Source organism: Anser anser (genome assembly GCF_964211835.1).
Source record: "Anser anser genome assembly, chromosome: 14".
Classification (NCBI taxonomy): Eukaryota; Metazoa; Chordata; class Aves; order Anseriformes; family Anatidae; genus Anser; species Anser anser.
Genome location: NC_139735.1, coordinates 2,994,121 through 3,009,999, shown reverse-complemented (window position 1 = coordinate 3,009,999; position 15,879 = coordinate 2,994,121). Strand labels below are relative to the sequence as shown.

The following is a 15,879-nucleotide window of genomic DNA, read 5'->3' as shown; positions in this document are numbered from 1 at the left end:
ACATTCCCAGTAAGAAACTCCTGCTCCTGTGTTGGATGTGCGGTCCCCTGTTGGTCTTGGGGCTCAAAAACACAAGCCACACACCGTCCTCGCTGTAACCAGACGTGGGCATGATTTCACTGCATCCCGGGACAATTCCGCTGTTTGGTACCAAATGCAGGAATATGTAGCCTGTGTTTACCTGAGCTCCAGTTGCCATCTCACACACGGAGCTGACCCGTTCCTGGCTATTCAGGTAGCACCTCGCACTGTCTCATGCTGTCTTTACAGGCTCTGTATGGAGTTGGTTTTCCTTCTCTTTTCCTGACAGATCCCTCATGTCACCTGCTCTGAATCCTCTGGAGCAGTTCAGTACAGTTTTAAACAATAGAGCTCTCGAGATGTCACCTTAACAGTAGTGAGGGAACAATTCCTCTGCTGGAGATGCTGTTAATGACTTTATAGCTAACAGAGCTAAAAAGAATGTCTGCCTCCTGCTCAGCTCCCTGCCTCGACTGTCTCATCTGAGGAAAACAGATCAAATGGAGAACTTGCTAATGCGGGCACACACCTTTCTTTGATCTTACTAATGAAAAACTAGACAGTGTTGGAATATGCATTAACTAGCCCAGTATTAAACATGACTTTGCACTGGATGTGAACAAGAGAAGTGGTATTACTGCTGTCAGTGTCATAGTTAGCTGTGGTGACCCAATTAATGTGATATGAAACACGACAGCCCTGCTGAATGGAATATTTAACACTGAGGTTATTTTGCACGGGCTGTAATTTCCCAGAGCAGACAAACCTCAGGACAAGCTGTATTTCCCACAGACATTTCAGGAGTAGCTGCAGGATGGAGAGTTTCAGCAACCTACTCGTAAGATGATACATATCTATCCACTCCATCCACTGATTCGATTAGATGTAAAATAATGGAGAAAAAGCAGATCTGATACTACAGATTGTTGATAATGAAGCATTTAGTGGGCTAGGGCTGGCATGGCTACCATACAGCTAAAAGGATTTATCCCTGTCCTTTAGGAACTACAGCACCCTGGAGCATTTTGCCCTGGTGTAAGGGGGGATGAGGGTGAAACCTCCAGAGCACGACCACCCCATTTTAACCAGTTAAACTCTCCTCCTGTGGAGTGTGAATCCTCTGGCGGGCATTGCTCTCTGCAGGTATCGGTGACCACAGCACGCAGGACAGAAGCCTTTGAGCTGGCAGCGGCACGTTAGTACAAAGAATTGCAGAGAAGACGTGACTAAATAGTGTTTGAGAAGCAAAAGTTTTTAAAAAAAAGCATGCTAAGGTCTACGAACACTTCAGCAGCCTGTGTTAATCGGAAGCAATGCAGAGGGTTAGCGCTGAAGCTGAGTTAAGAGAGTTCAAACGAAGTCGGAGCGGAGCTGCAGGAGCTGCCCCCGACCTGCTGTCCCTTGGCTTGGGGCTCTCTGCCACGTCCTGGGTGTCACAGCCATCCCTCTGGACATTCAGGGTGACATATCAAGGAGGTATTAAGGGAGTTCTGTCCAGTTTTCTTATCAGTTAAATGGTGCTTGATGATACCAACCACCACAAATGCAAGCACGGGACGTTCTGAAGCTTCTCTGAAGAAGTAAGGAATTCCCAGGGGAAGACGCAGCGCTTGCTGCTGCCCGGGTGCAGGAAGAGGTGGCAAGGTGCGTGCCCAGCCTCCTTGCTCACACCCGTGGCGCAGGGGTCTGCCCGACCCCACCAGCTGATGGTCTGGGACCTTGGACAGCCTGGGTCAGCCTGTGACCAAGCACTACCGGGACTCTGCAGGGCTACGCCTCCAGGATTCAGAGTTGGATGGACTAAATGATTTCCCTCGCTTTACGCCGCAGCAAGCACGTGAAGCAATATTTCTCGCTGTACTTTCAGCTTTTGCTCGTCTTCAGCACACAGGTATGGAAACCTGGAAATGCACGTGCTGTGCTGTGAGCCACAGACCTCTGTCTGGGTCCAGGAGCCCCCCCTGAGCTTTTCCTACCAGGATGCACTTGCAGACACCCTGAGCCAGGTACTGCCGCGGTTCAGGCACTGCGCTTCACCGTTGCCTTTCCATGATCATGCCCTAGAAGCCACGAGGCGTGAAGCACTTGCAAACTGACTCATGGCTTGAGGCTCTCCCACCCCATGGTGGGTGCTGCAAAACTTCAGGGCCAACGAGGGTACACCTTGGAGTACGTGGTTAGTCCCAGGATAAGTAGGACAAACCTTCACCACTCGCTACTGGCCCCAGAGGGGTGTTTATGTGATAGGAACTCTTAACCACGGGAGGAAAGCCCCACACCAGGGTCACCTGGAAATAAGCTTTTAAGACCAGGGAGGTTCATCAGCCAACGACCACGCAGAGCGCCACAGGAGCACTGCCCACGGCGGCGGACAGACACAGCGTGAAGCTGGGACAGCAGCTACCGAGGGAGCCCGAGCAAACCCGGCGCGCCGCCGCAGCGCCGTGCGCAGCCGAACCCGCTCGCCCAGGAAAACCCCGCGAGGTGCCGAGGAGCCGCCAGTTGCCGATACACACCTGCACGGGCCGCACCAGTCCGTTTGTTGGTTGAGGCCAAAGCGAGCTCTGCATTTCTTAGGAGAGGCAGGATCTGAACACAGAAGCATGCGTGGCGGAGAATGGGCAAGGCAGAGGCACAAAGAGGAGGAGGAGCAGGAGGAAGAAAAGAGGCAACATCATTTCAGCCACTTAACACACCACTAACAGACTACAATCCCGTTTTTTTGGTTCTGCAACGGTGCCGGCACCACCTCTCCTGTAAAAAAGCGAGCGTTAGGCAAAGTCAGTGATGGCAGCTGGGGAAGGAGGAGCTTTGGGAAACAGCCTCCCGTCTGAATTCTCCTGGATTTTGCTCTCTCATCGTGCTTCCCTAGCTCAGCTAAATCCAGCGCCACAACGGGGCACTCACAGCTCGGCTCCAGGAAACGTGAGCAATTACCAGGAAATTCACAGCTTTTCGTGACGCATCCAATTCCTTAGGTTTGGGAGCGCTGCCAAAGGACAGCGACGCTGCCTGCTGTGCCTGAATCCTTACCTGCTCCCTGCCTTCCCAGCAGTGACTAAACGGGCTGCCAGCGAGCGCGGGCTGCGGGCGGAAGAGAAGAGAGGAAACGTTGCAGAAGCAGGTGGAAAGCAGAGGTAGCACCGCGGAGATCAGCCCCGGCCATCCTGCTCTGTCCCCTGCCTTCCCCTTCCAGGTCGGGTGGAAAAGCTACGCTCCGTGGCCTTTCCTTCAGGCACATCGTGCTTTTTCTCCAGTGCCGCAATAGGAGCCGAAGGGTTTCTGTGCTGGATTCACACTGCCTCTATCAGCCACCACCAGTGCTTCCTGATGTGTACCAGGCTTTCAGTCCATAATGGGCAAAATTAGTGTTTTTATATCATGCACACAAGCCACTTGGATATGTAAATATATATACACTCCACATAAACCTAAATGCTTGAATTCTCCTTTGCAGTCTAGGCACTGAATGCCTTAACAGTATTAACCAAACCGAAGTTATTACTGGGGCACTTTTATGGAACTGCTTTTTACGGATAATCCGAAGAGCTCATCCTGCAGCAATTAATGAGATAACCTGAACTCGGTGTGTTAATGCGGGCTGCAGGATTCTGGTTGTATGGCCCCGTAATCCCCGGCAACCACATCAGCAGAGCCAGGGCTCGACTTGCGGGTCGTAACTTGAAGGATACGCGATGCCACAGCGGGCAGGGATGGTCTCCTGATGTTTTACAATGAATGCTTACTGGAACAGACGTGATTCATTCCCAGTATAGTAGAAATGCTCCAGAAACGAGCATGGGAATGGCCCTGGATGACGGGAATGTGTGTGCGAACAGCTCAAACCTGTCAAAGGGCCTTTTCTGATAAACAGCGTGGTGCGGGGAGGAAACCTGCCCTAGTTTTTAGTCTGACTTTACTTGAACTCTACCTTATTATGAAAAGCGAAACAAATTTTGGGCAGTGCCAATCTTCAGGCCTCTCACTGCATTTAGTCCTGCACGCATTATTGACTCATTTGAGAGCTTTCCTCAACAGTACCTGTAGGGTCGATGGGGGCATTCATCTGCTTGTTATGAACAATTAACTTTAGTGATAATATATATGAAGTTATCCACTTGCCAAAATCTGATCTTTTCAGTTGCCCTGAACTACACATGTTCTGACGGCTAGGAAAAACTCACAGCAATGTTCATTTACTGCCTTTAAAATTGCGCAGTTTGTCAGTTAAGATCAGGAAAATAAAAGGAACCATGGTAAAACACAACAACTGCTGTGGATTATCCACTCCGAGCAAAAGCAAGGTGGCAGCCACCAAGGAGCCCCGTGGCTTGGCACCGCAGGATTTACCTGAATTGGAATCTTGTTGCTTTTCCCGTGTCCGTCTCTTCTTTTTCCCCTAGGAAATGCAAGGAAAAGCCCATTAGTCCCCGCTCCCAGGAGCCCAGGGATGCCCCTCGGTGTTTTCAGGGCTGCGGGGCTGGATTGGGCCCTTGGGAATGCTGCGGCTGCATGCGGTGCCGGCCTGCTGCTCCACAAAAGAGACCCAGGGGGAAACTCTCAGAGCAGCCACCGAGTCAACCGTCCGCACAAACGGCCATGGCTGTCGTTTACACGGCACAAATTTGTTCTGGGCAAGTACGTTTTCTCAGCAACAACCCTAATTGTCAGCATCCCTGGATCCAGCACCGCAGGCGTTCTGACTCATCCCCGGCATGCCCAAACCGGCGTGCAGGAGATGTGCGCGTTCGCAGGGGCAGCAGCAGAAACCCAGAGACGGAGGGCACGGCTCCGCTGCCACCCTGCTGCGTCGCTGGCAGGTCTTCCTAACGAGGAGCCTCGAACTGTTTGGGCAAGGTCTGATAGCACTACGGGAGCCCACAGCCACGCTGCAAACGCAGCCGAGCCCCTCATTTATGCTGCAGCCCCCGTAAGAGGTTGCAAAAGAAAATTTTAGTGCGTGCAGTTAGAGAATGGCTCTTCTTTGCAGGACAGTGTTGTGAATGATCACCCAGCCCTGCTACTCAATTCAAAGAAGCCCAAGAGTAAATCCCACTGAGGTTTCACCTGCACGACACGGCACAACTCCGATCTAAATATATTTAGGGAAATGGTGTGGTAGCGGCTTTCGCCCAGCGCATTTGGTCTGTGTGACACGGCTGGTTACTAGCCGTTTTCATCTCTGCACCGACCCGCGCAAACTGCTCCTCGCCTGGCCGCGGGCAGCAGCTCGGCGTGGCCTGGCAGCGTGACCCACGCTGGCACACCGACAGCTGCCCGCGCTCGGTGCTGTGCGGTGCTGAGCGACGTGGGGCAGTGCCCCGGTGCGCTCCGTGTCCCCGACAGCAGTGCGGGGCGGTCGAAGCAGCAGCACCGCAGCATGTGGCGGCGTCAGCTCACGGTTTGTCCTGAAATGCTGGAGGGGGGGGGACCTCTCTTGGTAGCCCACGCCGATGGGTGAGAAATGGGACTTTTGTTTCAAAACCGCAGCGTGTTTCTGCTGACCCCCCGGACTGCCGCGGAAACCCTCGGGTGCTCTGTCCCCGACAGCCCAGGGGACTCGGGGGGGCTCGCGGGGACAGGAGCAGACAGCTCTGTGCGAAGCTGCTCTGCCGACTCCTGCTGGCACGCCACAGCCACCCTACGTGTGTCACCTGGGAATCCCACCCATCATCGCTTTAATTAATAGATTTAACTAAATTAATAGAATTAAACAAGATTTACCACTTGCGTCCGAGGTTGTACGAGCAACAGCTCACTCCCCTGGCACGTTCTAACTCCCCCCTCTTTACGTTTCTATAAACCATCTGGCCTGTTCCAGCACCTTCCCCATTTCCAACACACACTTACTTGCTCCTTACACCTGGACAGAAATTGCTCAGTGACCTGTAACCTGGAAGAGCATCCCTGGTTTCAAACGGGAAAGAAAGTTTGTGCAAATCCCTGGGGACTGTTTGAAAATACTCATCTCTCTACTACTTTTTTTTTTTTTTTTTTTTTTAACTCATCTCCCTGCCTCAGTGCCTTTGCAGCTCTGGCCCCACCCCTCATTCACGTGTTTTCTTCACTCCCTAACAGCAAAACACAGCTCTATCCCCAACTTGCCTCCCTGACCCCAAATACGTAATAACTCCCCGCATCTCCTAGTGACCTCCTTAACGAGGGCACAGTGGAGCTGGAGCAAATCTGGCCTGCGTGGGGAGCACAGCTTGCAGGCTGCCTTTGACCTATGACTTTTTATATGACTTCTTGTGGTTTGAGTGAAGGTGGAAAGCTCCGAGCTGCGGTAAGCTTTTTCTTCGGTGTGGGAGCAACTGTATTTCCTGCCTGACATCCGAGTCACGTGCCGCGGAGGTGACCTACATTCCTCCTCCTTGCTCGAGCTCCAGAGAGAAAAGCCTCCCTTGCAGCGACCACGAGACCCGGAGCAGCTGCTCGCCAGTGCTGGGAGGGAGAGCTAACGTGCCCCGAGCTCGTCTGCCAGCCAGCCGGGAAGGGACAACCCTTGCGGAGCAGGGAGCCGGTGCTTTCCGAGAGGAAAGGTGCAGGAGGGATGGGACTTCGCTGGAGGAAGTGCTTGGGCGTGGAGGAAAACGATACCTGGCTCTTACCATCGCTGCTGCCCTCCAGAGATGCTGGCTGAGACCCAGGGATGCCCGCAGAGAAGCATCCTCTGGTGCTGCCCCGGCTTCTCTACGGGCATCCCTCGGGTCTCAGCTGGCGCTGATCCTGCAAAGACGCCGAGCTCCCAGTCTGCGCTTGCAAGGAGGCAGGGACATCCGTGCTGTCGCAGGGGAAACACAACTCGGGGCTTCCCAGAACCTCTCCTCTGCTTTTTCTGCATTTGCACTCCTTTTTTAATCATTGTTGTTGTTATTTAAGGACATTTTGGTGGAGTTTGGGCCTCCTGAGCGGTGCTGGAAGAAGGGGTAAGGGTGGGCTGCACGGCTCCAAGGCAAAGAAAGTGGCTGAGAGGGAAACGACGGAGCCTTGGATCAACCCAGAGAGCCCCGGAGCGGATGGGCAGACACCTGAAGATCTACGTGTGCTTTGCTTCAGGTCCCTAATGAGCCTGCTAGGCAGGGCTCTTCACATGGGAGATCAAACCAGTCGAGAAAGCCACTAGAGAAGACTGCATCTCCCGCGTCGGGAGCGCTGCACCACCTATGGAACCTCGCTCACCGCGCTGCCTCTTGCATTATTAATATAGCTAAGAGGAAATGAATTCTTCTAATGCTCACTTGTAAATGCTCCACTGAGTAGCCCGGAGGCTCCCAAACGCCAGCCCTGCTACCTGCAAGCGGGACGCGCCGCGAAGCAGCGGGCAGCACATCCGCTGCGCTGTGCCTCCAGCAGGGCTGGGAGCTGCCACCACGGCCACTGCTCCCCGCAGACCCCTCGCTGCCCGGTTTGGGACCTTTTTCCCCCTTTTTTTTTTAATCTGTAAAGATTTTTCTCTTCCCTAATGGCAACCTTGCTCGGGAATCAGCCTCGCCGGAGAGCTGGGTCTCGCTTGCAAGCTCGCAGAGCAAGCAGTGCTGCTGTCTGTGTCTGCTCAGGCTGCATTTGAATACTTTGAACGTGGCGTGCTTGATTTGCTTAGGATCCTCTCATAGCGGTGGCCAGGGTGGGATCAAAGTCCCAGGGGGGCAGGCACCGACTCGGTGACCGTCACCCTGCGAGGGCAGCAGGCGAGCCCCCATCGGCCGGGGTTACAGGGGCTGCTGCTTGGACACGGACCCTCACGGAGTCCCAGAGCCGGACCGAGCACCCCGTGAGGCTGAGCTCTGCGTGGAACGAATGCAAAGCAGCTTTTCCTTTCCTATTTTGCATTTTTAAAAATTATTCTCCATGATTATTACCATCCTGTGAGCAGACGCCCTGCGCTCATTTTAAACCTGCAGAACAGAGGTGCCAGCACGCAATTCAGCAATTCCCCCCAAAACTGCAGCCCGTGCTTGGGCTCAGCACCCACGGCCGGGGCTGTGGAGCCCGCGGTACCCAGCCCGTTGGTCTACAGGCAGCTGGGGAGTTACAACATCCACGCCGTACCTGCGCCGTGCTGAGCAGCCAAGGGGATGTTCCAAGCACTGCTCAATTTCTACATGAACCGTACCACCAGAAACAGCATTACCAGGGACAACTGGGACATTTGGCAGGCACCGATTTTTACCCACCCCTGGGTCATTTTTTGGGCCATTTTGGGGGCATTTCTGTGGGATCCCGAGGCGCGACACCACTCACGTAGTTGTCCCGTGCGGACCAGCCAGGGTAGAGCTGCATGTGGAGCTGCCGTTCCTTGCGCGCCAGCTCGTAGTACTTGGCCTGCTCCTCCCGGGACAGCGCGTGCCACTGCAAGGACAAGCACGGAGCTGAGCTGGGTCCCCTCGCCCCTGCCCCGCGGCCACCAGCTCGAATCGGGCTCTGGGGGACGAGGGAAGAGCATCTGAGGGCAGGTGCCAAGGAGCAGCTGCAGGGGACAGGGACGCTGCGCTGGTCGCTGGTCTTGCTGGGGACCTTGCCATCTCAGCATTGCTACTGGGGTGCAAGATTTCCCTTTTCTCCCAGTTTTGGGTCTCCCTGCACCCTGCTTCCAGCCTGAGGATGCTCCCAGCGGAGCGAGGGGGCAATGCCTCCACCACCACCAAAACCCCAATCTCCATCACAGTGATGGGAGAACCTCCTCCGCCCCCCCGCTCCCCTGCCCTTGTTTCTGGGGGTGTCCGCACGCCCCCCACCATGGCACAAGTCCCATCACTGCCCTGCTGAGCCCCACAGTGCTGCTCTGCTCCCCTGGACCCCCCCCAGGGGACACCGGCCCTGGCCACGGGTGCGCAGCGCTGGGCCTGGCCCGCCCTTACCCTCCTGCCCAAGATCTGGTTGATAGCTGCGCTCTCCTTCAGGGTGCACTCCGCGATGACTTTTGCCCGCATCTCTTTCATATACAACATGAAAGCGTTCAGGGGCTTCTTGATAGTGGGCTTCTTGGCTTCCTTCTCTCTCTTTGGTTCTGGCTGAGGTTTCCTTGGCAGGGACACAAGAGGAGCAGTCAGCGTCAGAGCCCCCCCCCAGCACCGAGCAGCAGGACGCGCGGTGCCAAACCCACCCGGTGCTGGGCTGGAGCTCTGCCCCCGGCCCGCGCAGTGCTCAGCGCCCAGCCCTGTGCCCGCATCACAGGGGACAACCAGGGGGGACCCCGCGGTGTCAGGAGCCCAAGGGCACCTCCAACTTACATGTTTCGGTCGTAGTGCTCCATCTCTTGCTTGCCAGAGTGGGGCACGATGGCGGGGTGCGGGATGCCGGTGGTGTGCATGCCGGAGCCCAGCATCAGCGGGTGAGTGAACCTGCAGGGGAGACGGGCGAGCCGTGAACCACCGGGGCGGCCACGAGGGCTGTGCGGGGAGCAGTGGGGCCGCGGTGGGTCAGCCCCAGCAGCCGCAGCGGTGGCTCTCCCTCGGTGGCGCTCCGGGGCGGCAGAAGCAGACGGCAAGCGGAGGACATGGAAAGCGAACCCGCGGCGGCGCGGCCTCCTTCGCCTGGGAGGCTGCGAAGTCTGGGTGCCGAGCGAACGCAGCGGGGAGCGGGGATTTGGGCATCTCTTCCCTTTTTCCTTGGCTCGGCCCCGGTGCGGCTCCCCGGAGCGCCCCTGCCAGCCGCGCCGAACGCACGCGGGGAGAGGCGGCCGGGTGCCGAGAGGCGGCTGCCGAAAGCAGCCCGCGGCGTGAGCCAGCCTCGCCGAGATCAAGGGCGCTTTTAACAAGCGTTTTCAGACACTCAGATCTCTGTTGTTGCAATATCTTATTAGCGCTGTAGGAAGGAACAACAAACTCAAACCAACGTTTGGATTTGAGAGATTAGGACCACCCCACACCTTTCTTTTAACAGAAAAAGCATAAGTCTGAACATGAACCAAACTGCAACTCTAGGAGGTGCACCTCGCCTAAGCAATGTTATCCACCAACACAGAAATGAGATCATGAGAGGTCTCGCTAGCTTTCAAGCTTCATTACCTCTCTAGAGTTTTAGAGGGTAAAGCCAGAGCAGTCGGCTTTGCCAAGCTTGCCACTTTATGACTGCAGCTTGAGATGGCAGAATTGCCCATGGGAGATGAACTGTTCATTAGATATGCTGGCACAAAAAGAAAAGCTGTTTAATTTAATCCACCAGCACCGTCTGAAGTCTGATCCTTATCTGACCAGGTGTACTTGCTCGTTCGTCTGCAGCAGCGCTGCAAAATCCGCCCGGCTCTCCTCTGCGAGCGGGAACCCCTGTGCCACAGCCGGGGAGCTCCCGGGGCCCCGCAGGGAACCGTTAGCTCGTCCTGCCCGTCGCCTTCGAGGCCACGAAAAGCGATGCCTCGGAGAGCGAGGTGGGCTGGCAGCGTGCTCCTGCCCCTGCTGCACGGATGAGGGTTTGCGTGGATGAGGGTTTGCGTGGACAGGGGGTTGCACGGAGGAGGGTTTGCGTGGACAGAGGCCTGTTTGCACGGTTTTCCTGCGGACAGCCTCCAGTAACTGCTCTTCAGGACAACACGAAGCAGAAGCAAAAGCTGGCGCGGGAGCAGCCGGGAGCCAGGGCTGGGCGTTGCCCTGCCCACCAGCTCGCCCAGAGGTACGGGGCTCTGTGGTTCCCAGCCACGGGGGACGTATCCTGCTCCCTGGGGTATCAGCGGGGCCTGGGTGTATTTACAATTTGGCCCCGAGCGGCCGTAAAGAGGCCGAGCCCTGCGGAAGGGAGCATCAGCAGCGCGGACGGCGTGGGGCTGTGCTCGCTGCCCGAGGCTGCAGGGGCGCGAAGCAGCGCAGCCCCCGGCCCCCCTGCGGGCTCTGGGCTCCGGCTGCAGGCTGCGAGCAAGCTGCGGGTCCCGGACCGCTGCGGGGGGGAGCCCAGCGAGCAGCCTGCCCGCTGCCCGTCCTGCCCTAAGGCTGAGCCCAAGTAAAACACATCGCTCTCTGCAAAGCAAAACTCAGCCCTGCGCCTGGGATATATTCAACATCACGGTTGGAGACAAGGGGGGAAAATCCCGAGCGATGGATTTCACCCCCTTTTCCCAACGCTGGGCCGAAGGCAGGGATTTCTGGCTCTGCTTTGCCTTCTGCTGGTAAGAACCCAGTCGCTGGGCATCCTCCCCGGACGCTCGGTATTCCCGTGGGCGCCTCCTCGGCCGGGCACGGCCTCAAAGCGGCTGCCCCGGGGCTGGTGCGGGGCCGCTGCGGGGCCGCGCTCTGCTGCAAGCTCCTACTGCACACACTGCAAGCTGCGGGGGCAGCCGAGCTGCTGCCCCGGCTCACACATACTCACCTGGAGAAAGAAGCCCCAGCGGAAAGTGCTGACGAATACGGCTGTCTAAATCCACATGACGGGAGCGGATAGACAGACTGGCTCTGCCTGGGATCGGGAAGAAAGAGTCTATCAAGTATCTCCAGCCACGTGGCGTTTCCTAAAGATACCCTCTGCTAGCAGGGCTCGGAGCCGGGGGCAGCGCAGGGTCTGGGCTTTGTTTAGGGGAAGCTGGACCTCCCTGCGGAGCTTGCATCCAAACCTGACCCCCCTCCGCCCCCAGTTTGAGTAGCTCTGCAGCTTTCTTTGAGTTTAGGATCTTGGTAAAGTGAAAATACGGAGCTGTGCTGAAAAATTAGGAGAGATTCCTATTGCACGGATGAAGTGAAAGGGCACAGTCTGACCAGAAAGCTGCAGCCTGGTTAGAGCCTCTCTGTCCGGCACACACGAGGCTGCGCGGCCGCAGGCGGCACCGGGAGGATGTGGGTGCATGGGAACCTGGGGGTGCTGGGCAGAGAGCACCTCCTCTGCCCCACATGTGCCCCAGAAAGGCTCCGAGTGCCCCCGTGCATCCTCAAAGGGATGCCTCTTGTTTTTAAACAAGCCCAACGCCAGGTCCTACTTTTCTTTTTCAAGTTGTTTCGCACTGGGAATCAGGCATGTACCAGACCTGGAGCTGGAAATTATTTTTGAGATAGTAAAATAAATATGAAGGAAGTTCCTGGTTGTTCTCAGCACGGGAAAGCCCCCACGTTTTCATATGGAGATAGCTCAAAAACACCTTGGTTTGTTCTGTACAGCTGCCAGAACATGCTCCCAGCCTGAAACCGCGCGTGGAAACCCAGACGCCTGGGGAAGGCGAGCCAGGATGTTCAAGCCCCAAAACGTGGCCGCACGGATGCTGCTCGTGCAGAGCTGCTGTATGGACAGCACCGGCTATTTCCAGCACCGATAACCACCAGCAGCCTGTCACCGATAACCACAGCACCATCCTGCTGCCCCGATGCGCCAGCGGCTTCTCCGGGTAAAGCCAGCTTCTGCCCCGCGGAGGCACGGCCGCAGCAGCGCGGTAGCGAAGCCCTCGAGCCGCGCTCGGGGCAAGGAGGGCTCCTGTTTCTGGCTGTCTGGGAGCTGCCGTGTCTCGGCTTGAAGGAGATCTGCAGGCTCTGTCTGTAGGGCAGGCAGGGTACACGCAGGGCTCGGCCAGGCACGGCGCCCTCTGCATCGCTCGGGTGGCGGCGGCAGTAACTCCCCGACCAGCCAAGCGCTACCGCGTCGGGAACCCGAGGCGGCCTTGGAAGCCCCTGCTGCGGGGCCGGGACAGTACCCAGCTCCATCCCGAAGTGACATTCACTGCTCCAGAGACCGAGGTATTGGGGCACAAAAGGAGCCGTGCGCTCACGGCCTCAACCCAAGTGGTTCTGACACGGCAAGAAACGCGACGGCCAAACCTGCCCCGCATGGCCGGGCACCACCACCGTGGCCCGGCAGGGCAAGAGGTGCGGGGCCAGCACCACGGGGTGGCAGCGGGGCTGTGGCCGGATTGCCCACGTCCTGCTGGGGTCGCCGCCAGGCTCCCACCAGCAGCCTCCCTCGTCTGGACTCCGGGAGGCCGTTGTCGGGCTCTCACCCTGCTCATCGCAGGGGGCAGTCGGGCAGCTCCTCCTCCCGAGCCTTGCGCCCGGCTCCTGCCGGCCAGCCAGGGAGGAGAAGCCGCCTCCCGCAGCCGGTGGGTGCTCCCCGTCCGTCCCCGTCCTGTCCCTGTCCCCATCCCGTCCTCGTCCCCTGTAGCCCCTCGCCTCCTGCGCAGGGTCAGCGCTGCTGCGGCTTCAGGCATGGGGCTGGGCACTTTGGGAGTGGTTCGGGGCTCTTTCTGTGAATTTGAGGCAAGCAAAAATAGGAGAAGGGCCTCTTGCAGACGCCACGCGTGCTCCCCGCTCTGTCAGGCCGGCCTGCCGCCTGCGGCTGTGCCGTACCTGCCCTATTAGTTGCCAACATGCACGCCTGGCGAGGTTTATCGAGGATGCCAAACCCCGCAGACGCTCGGTGCTGTCAGCAGTGCAGCTTCCTCCGCGAGCAGCCTCCCGACAAAGCCTCGGGGAAAAGCTGGCTTTTCCCCGCCGCGCTCCGGGGCTGCCTTTAGCAGCTTCCCACCCCGCGAGTGGACCTCGCGTTTGGGAGCTCCTGTCTCACCCCCAGCTACTTCTGTCATGTTACAGCACAGTCACTCCAGTACTTGTTTTTCCTGAGGATGAATCACATCATACGAGGAGTTAAATCATCGCCCGAGAGTAGCAGATTTAGCACAGAAAGCAAAATGCCACCTCTTTGAAGCCGAGCTCTGTATCAAAGGCCTCAGCCTCTGTTTCCTGGTGGTTAAATATCTGCAACACGTAAATCCATAAACAACGACAGCAAAAAGCTAACTTTTTACTTTGCGTTTTAATGCGTTTGGTGATTTGGCGTTACGTCCTCGCACCTGGATGTCTCTGAGGGGCTTTGCCGGGGTTTTACGAGCCAGCAGCAGGAGGGAAGTGCCACCTGCCCCCCGCCACCTGCCCTGCGCCCCGCAGCCCCCTGCCAGCCTCCGCCGCATCCTCCCATCACCGGCACCGAGGAGGCTGCCGGGCTCAGGTCTCTGCCCGGGGGCACTTTTTGCTGTGTCACCTCCCGAGAGGCACCACGGACGCAGCATCCCGTGCACCACGCCGGCAGCAAGCTCCGGGAAAGCCCTGCTTGTGCTGAAAACCCCAGCGAGGGAAAAAATCCCCTCCTCCTCCTCCGGAGAGGCTTGGCTGTGATTAGAGGAGGTGGGAAGAAGCCCTCCCTCCTTCCCAATCCAGTGGTTTTGAATCTGGCAGGTTGTCCCCTGCTCCAAGGATGCCCCGGGCAGGACGAAGCCTTCAGCCCCCCCACGGACCTGCTGCCCCCCCCTTGCACCGGGTGCAAGCCCCCTGCCCGGTGCACTGCACGCTGCAGGGGCTGCACGCGGCCGGGGAAGCCGACCCCCGCGTGGATCCCACACTCACCATCCCATCGAGGGCGTGATCTGGCCGACCCCAGCTGGGGGGAGCGGGTAGAAGCCGGGGATGTCTGAGGTCTGGGAAGGCCGGTGCACTCCTGCGAGAAGGGAGAAGGAGGTGAGTTGGAGCCGGCTCTGACACGGGCCCCTCCCGGCCCCATCCGCTCTGCCCGTGGCACTGGTGGCCAGCCGGGCATACGGGTGGAACTGCTGTCTGCAGGAGGCAGGGCACTCAAGTCACTGTTCTCTGTGCTGTGGGACTCTGCAGCACCCGCGAGCCCGGAGAGCCTGTGCACAACCCGGGGGCAGCGCTGTTCCTACGGCCCTCGCCCCATCGCTCACGCCCGGGACCCCAGCAGCGACCAGCGGGGATGCTCCAGCGGGTGTCACTGCTAGCTTGACTTTAAATAATTTGGGTTTAAAAGCGATCGTTTCACAGGCTCTGTGGGTGCCCGGGCATTTGTACGGAGGGGATGGCGCCAGGTGGGAATTCTCCCTCCCTACGGGGAATCCCTGCACAGCCTCCAGAGACACGGGCACGGGAGGCAGCCCAGCACCTCCCGCTCCTGTCGGCTCTGCCGGGGTTGGGAGCAGCCTGGGAGAAGCTGGAGAAGAACGGGCAGGGAGGGCTTCCTCTTTTCATTTCTCGCAGTTCCCCCGGCTGCTCTCCGTCCTGCCTCTGGGGCCAGCCCAGTGCCTCGTCGTCCCTTCACCCAGCGCAGGAGCAGGAGGGATTCACTGGCAGGGAGGCTCGCTGGCAGTGAATTTGGGTTCTGGGCATGCGCTGCTCGTGCCGGGGACTGGCCCGAGGCACTCAAATCCCCCGGGGAGGAAACAGACACAGCTGCGTGAGCTCCGTGCCCTGCTAAGCAGCAGGGCTTTCCAGGGTAAAACTCCGGCTCGCCGCTGTCTGCAGAGCAGCCTCAGGCTACAGAAAGCGTGCAGGGGTTGTCCAGCAGCTGCCCCAGGCCATAAATGCGTTTATGGAATTGGTGATGAGCTGCGAGCAGCCTGCAAGCTCAAGATCCGGATTACTCTCCCAGATGGATTACTGATAGGTTTGTAATTAGGACTGACACCGATGGATTCCAAACACCGTATTAGGAGTTCACCGACCTGATATATAACGGAACCGAGAGGAAGACGTAACTCTGTGCGAGAACTCACCTACAGCTATGTTGTATCGGGACACAGCACCCCGCCACGGCCAGAGCAGCAGGTATTGCTATTTCAGGGGTGAGAAGGGTGACATCCACACCGCAGGGGGAAGGAGCCCTTGCCCCAGCAGCGTGGGGATGGGGGATGCGCAGCTGGGGGCGCCGGGCTGGACCTCTCTGTAACAGGACCTGTGGGATCTCTGCAGCCCACAGGGAACGCTGGTCTGGGGTGAATCCTTGCCCGTGTCCCTGTATTTACAGCTCAGGGTTTAACCCCTACACGCCGTACGTTGCCCCGCAGCCCCGGTCGGTTGGTGTGTGCTGGGCTCACGCAGAAAGCCCAGGAGCCCAACGTGTGACGAGCTCACACGTGTGGCTACGGGGACACGCATACAAATG

The 15,879-nt window shown here is 57.9% G+C and overlaps 1 protein-coding gene across 5 annotated transcripts in view; it reads right to left on the bottom strand.

Annotated features, from left to right (window-relative positions):
* The window catches only part of TCF7 (transcription factor 7), a 70,628-nt gene that overhangs the window by 6,940 nt on the left and 47,809 nt on the right, over positions 1-15,879 (bottom strand). For 2 of the 5 annotated variants that reach the window (XM_083798921.1, XM_083798920.1), the window contains exons 5-10: positions 14,331-14,421; positions 11,323-11,409; positions 9,255-9,365; positions 8,883-9,045; positions 8,266-8,373; positions 4,372-4,420 (exon numbers count right to left, since the gene is read on the bottom strand). In XM_083798921.1, coding sequence (XP_083655047.1) covers positions 4,372-4,420; positions 8,266-8,373; positions 8,883-9,045; positions 9,255-9,365; positions 11,323-11,409; positions 14,331-14,421 — 609 coding nt within the window. Of the gene's footprint in view, positions 1-2,537; positions 2,611-4,371; positions 4,421-8,265; positions 8,374-8,882; positions 9,046-9,254; positions 9,366-11,322; positions 11,410-14,330; positions 14,422-15,879 lie in introns of all 5 variants that reach the window. The other 3 variants (XM_083798918.1, XM_083798919.1, XM_083798922.1) reach the window with 3 other exon arrangements.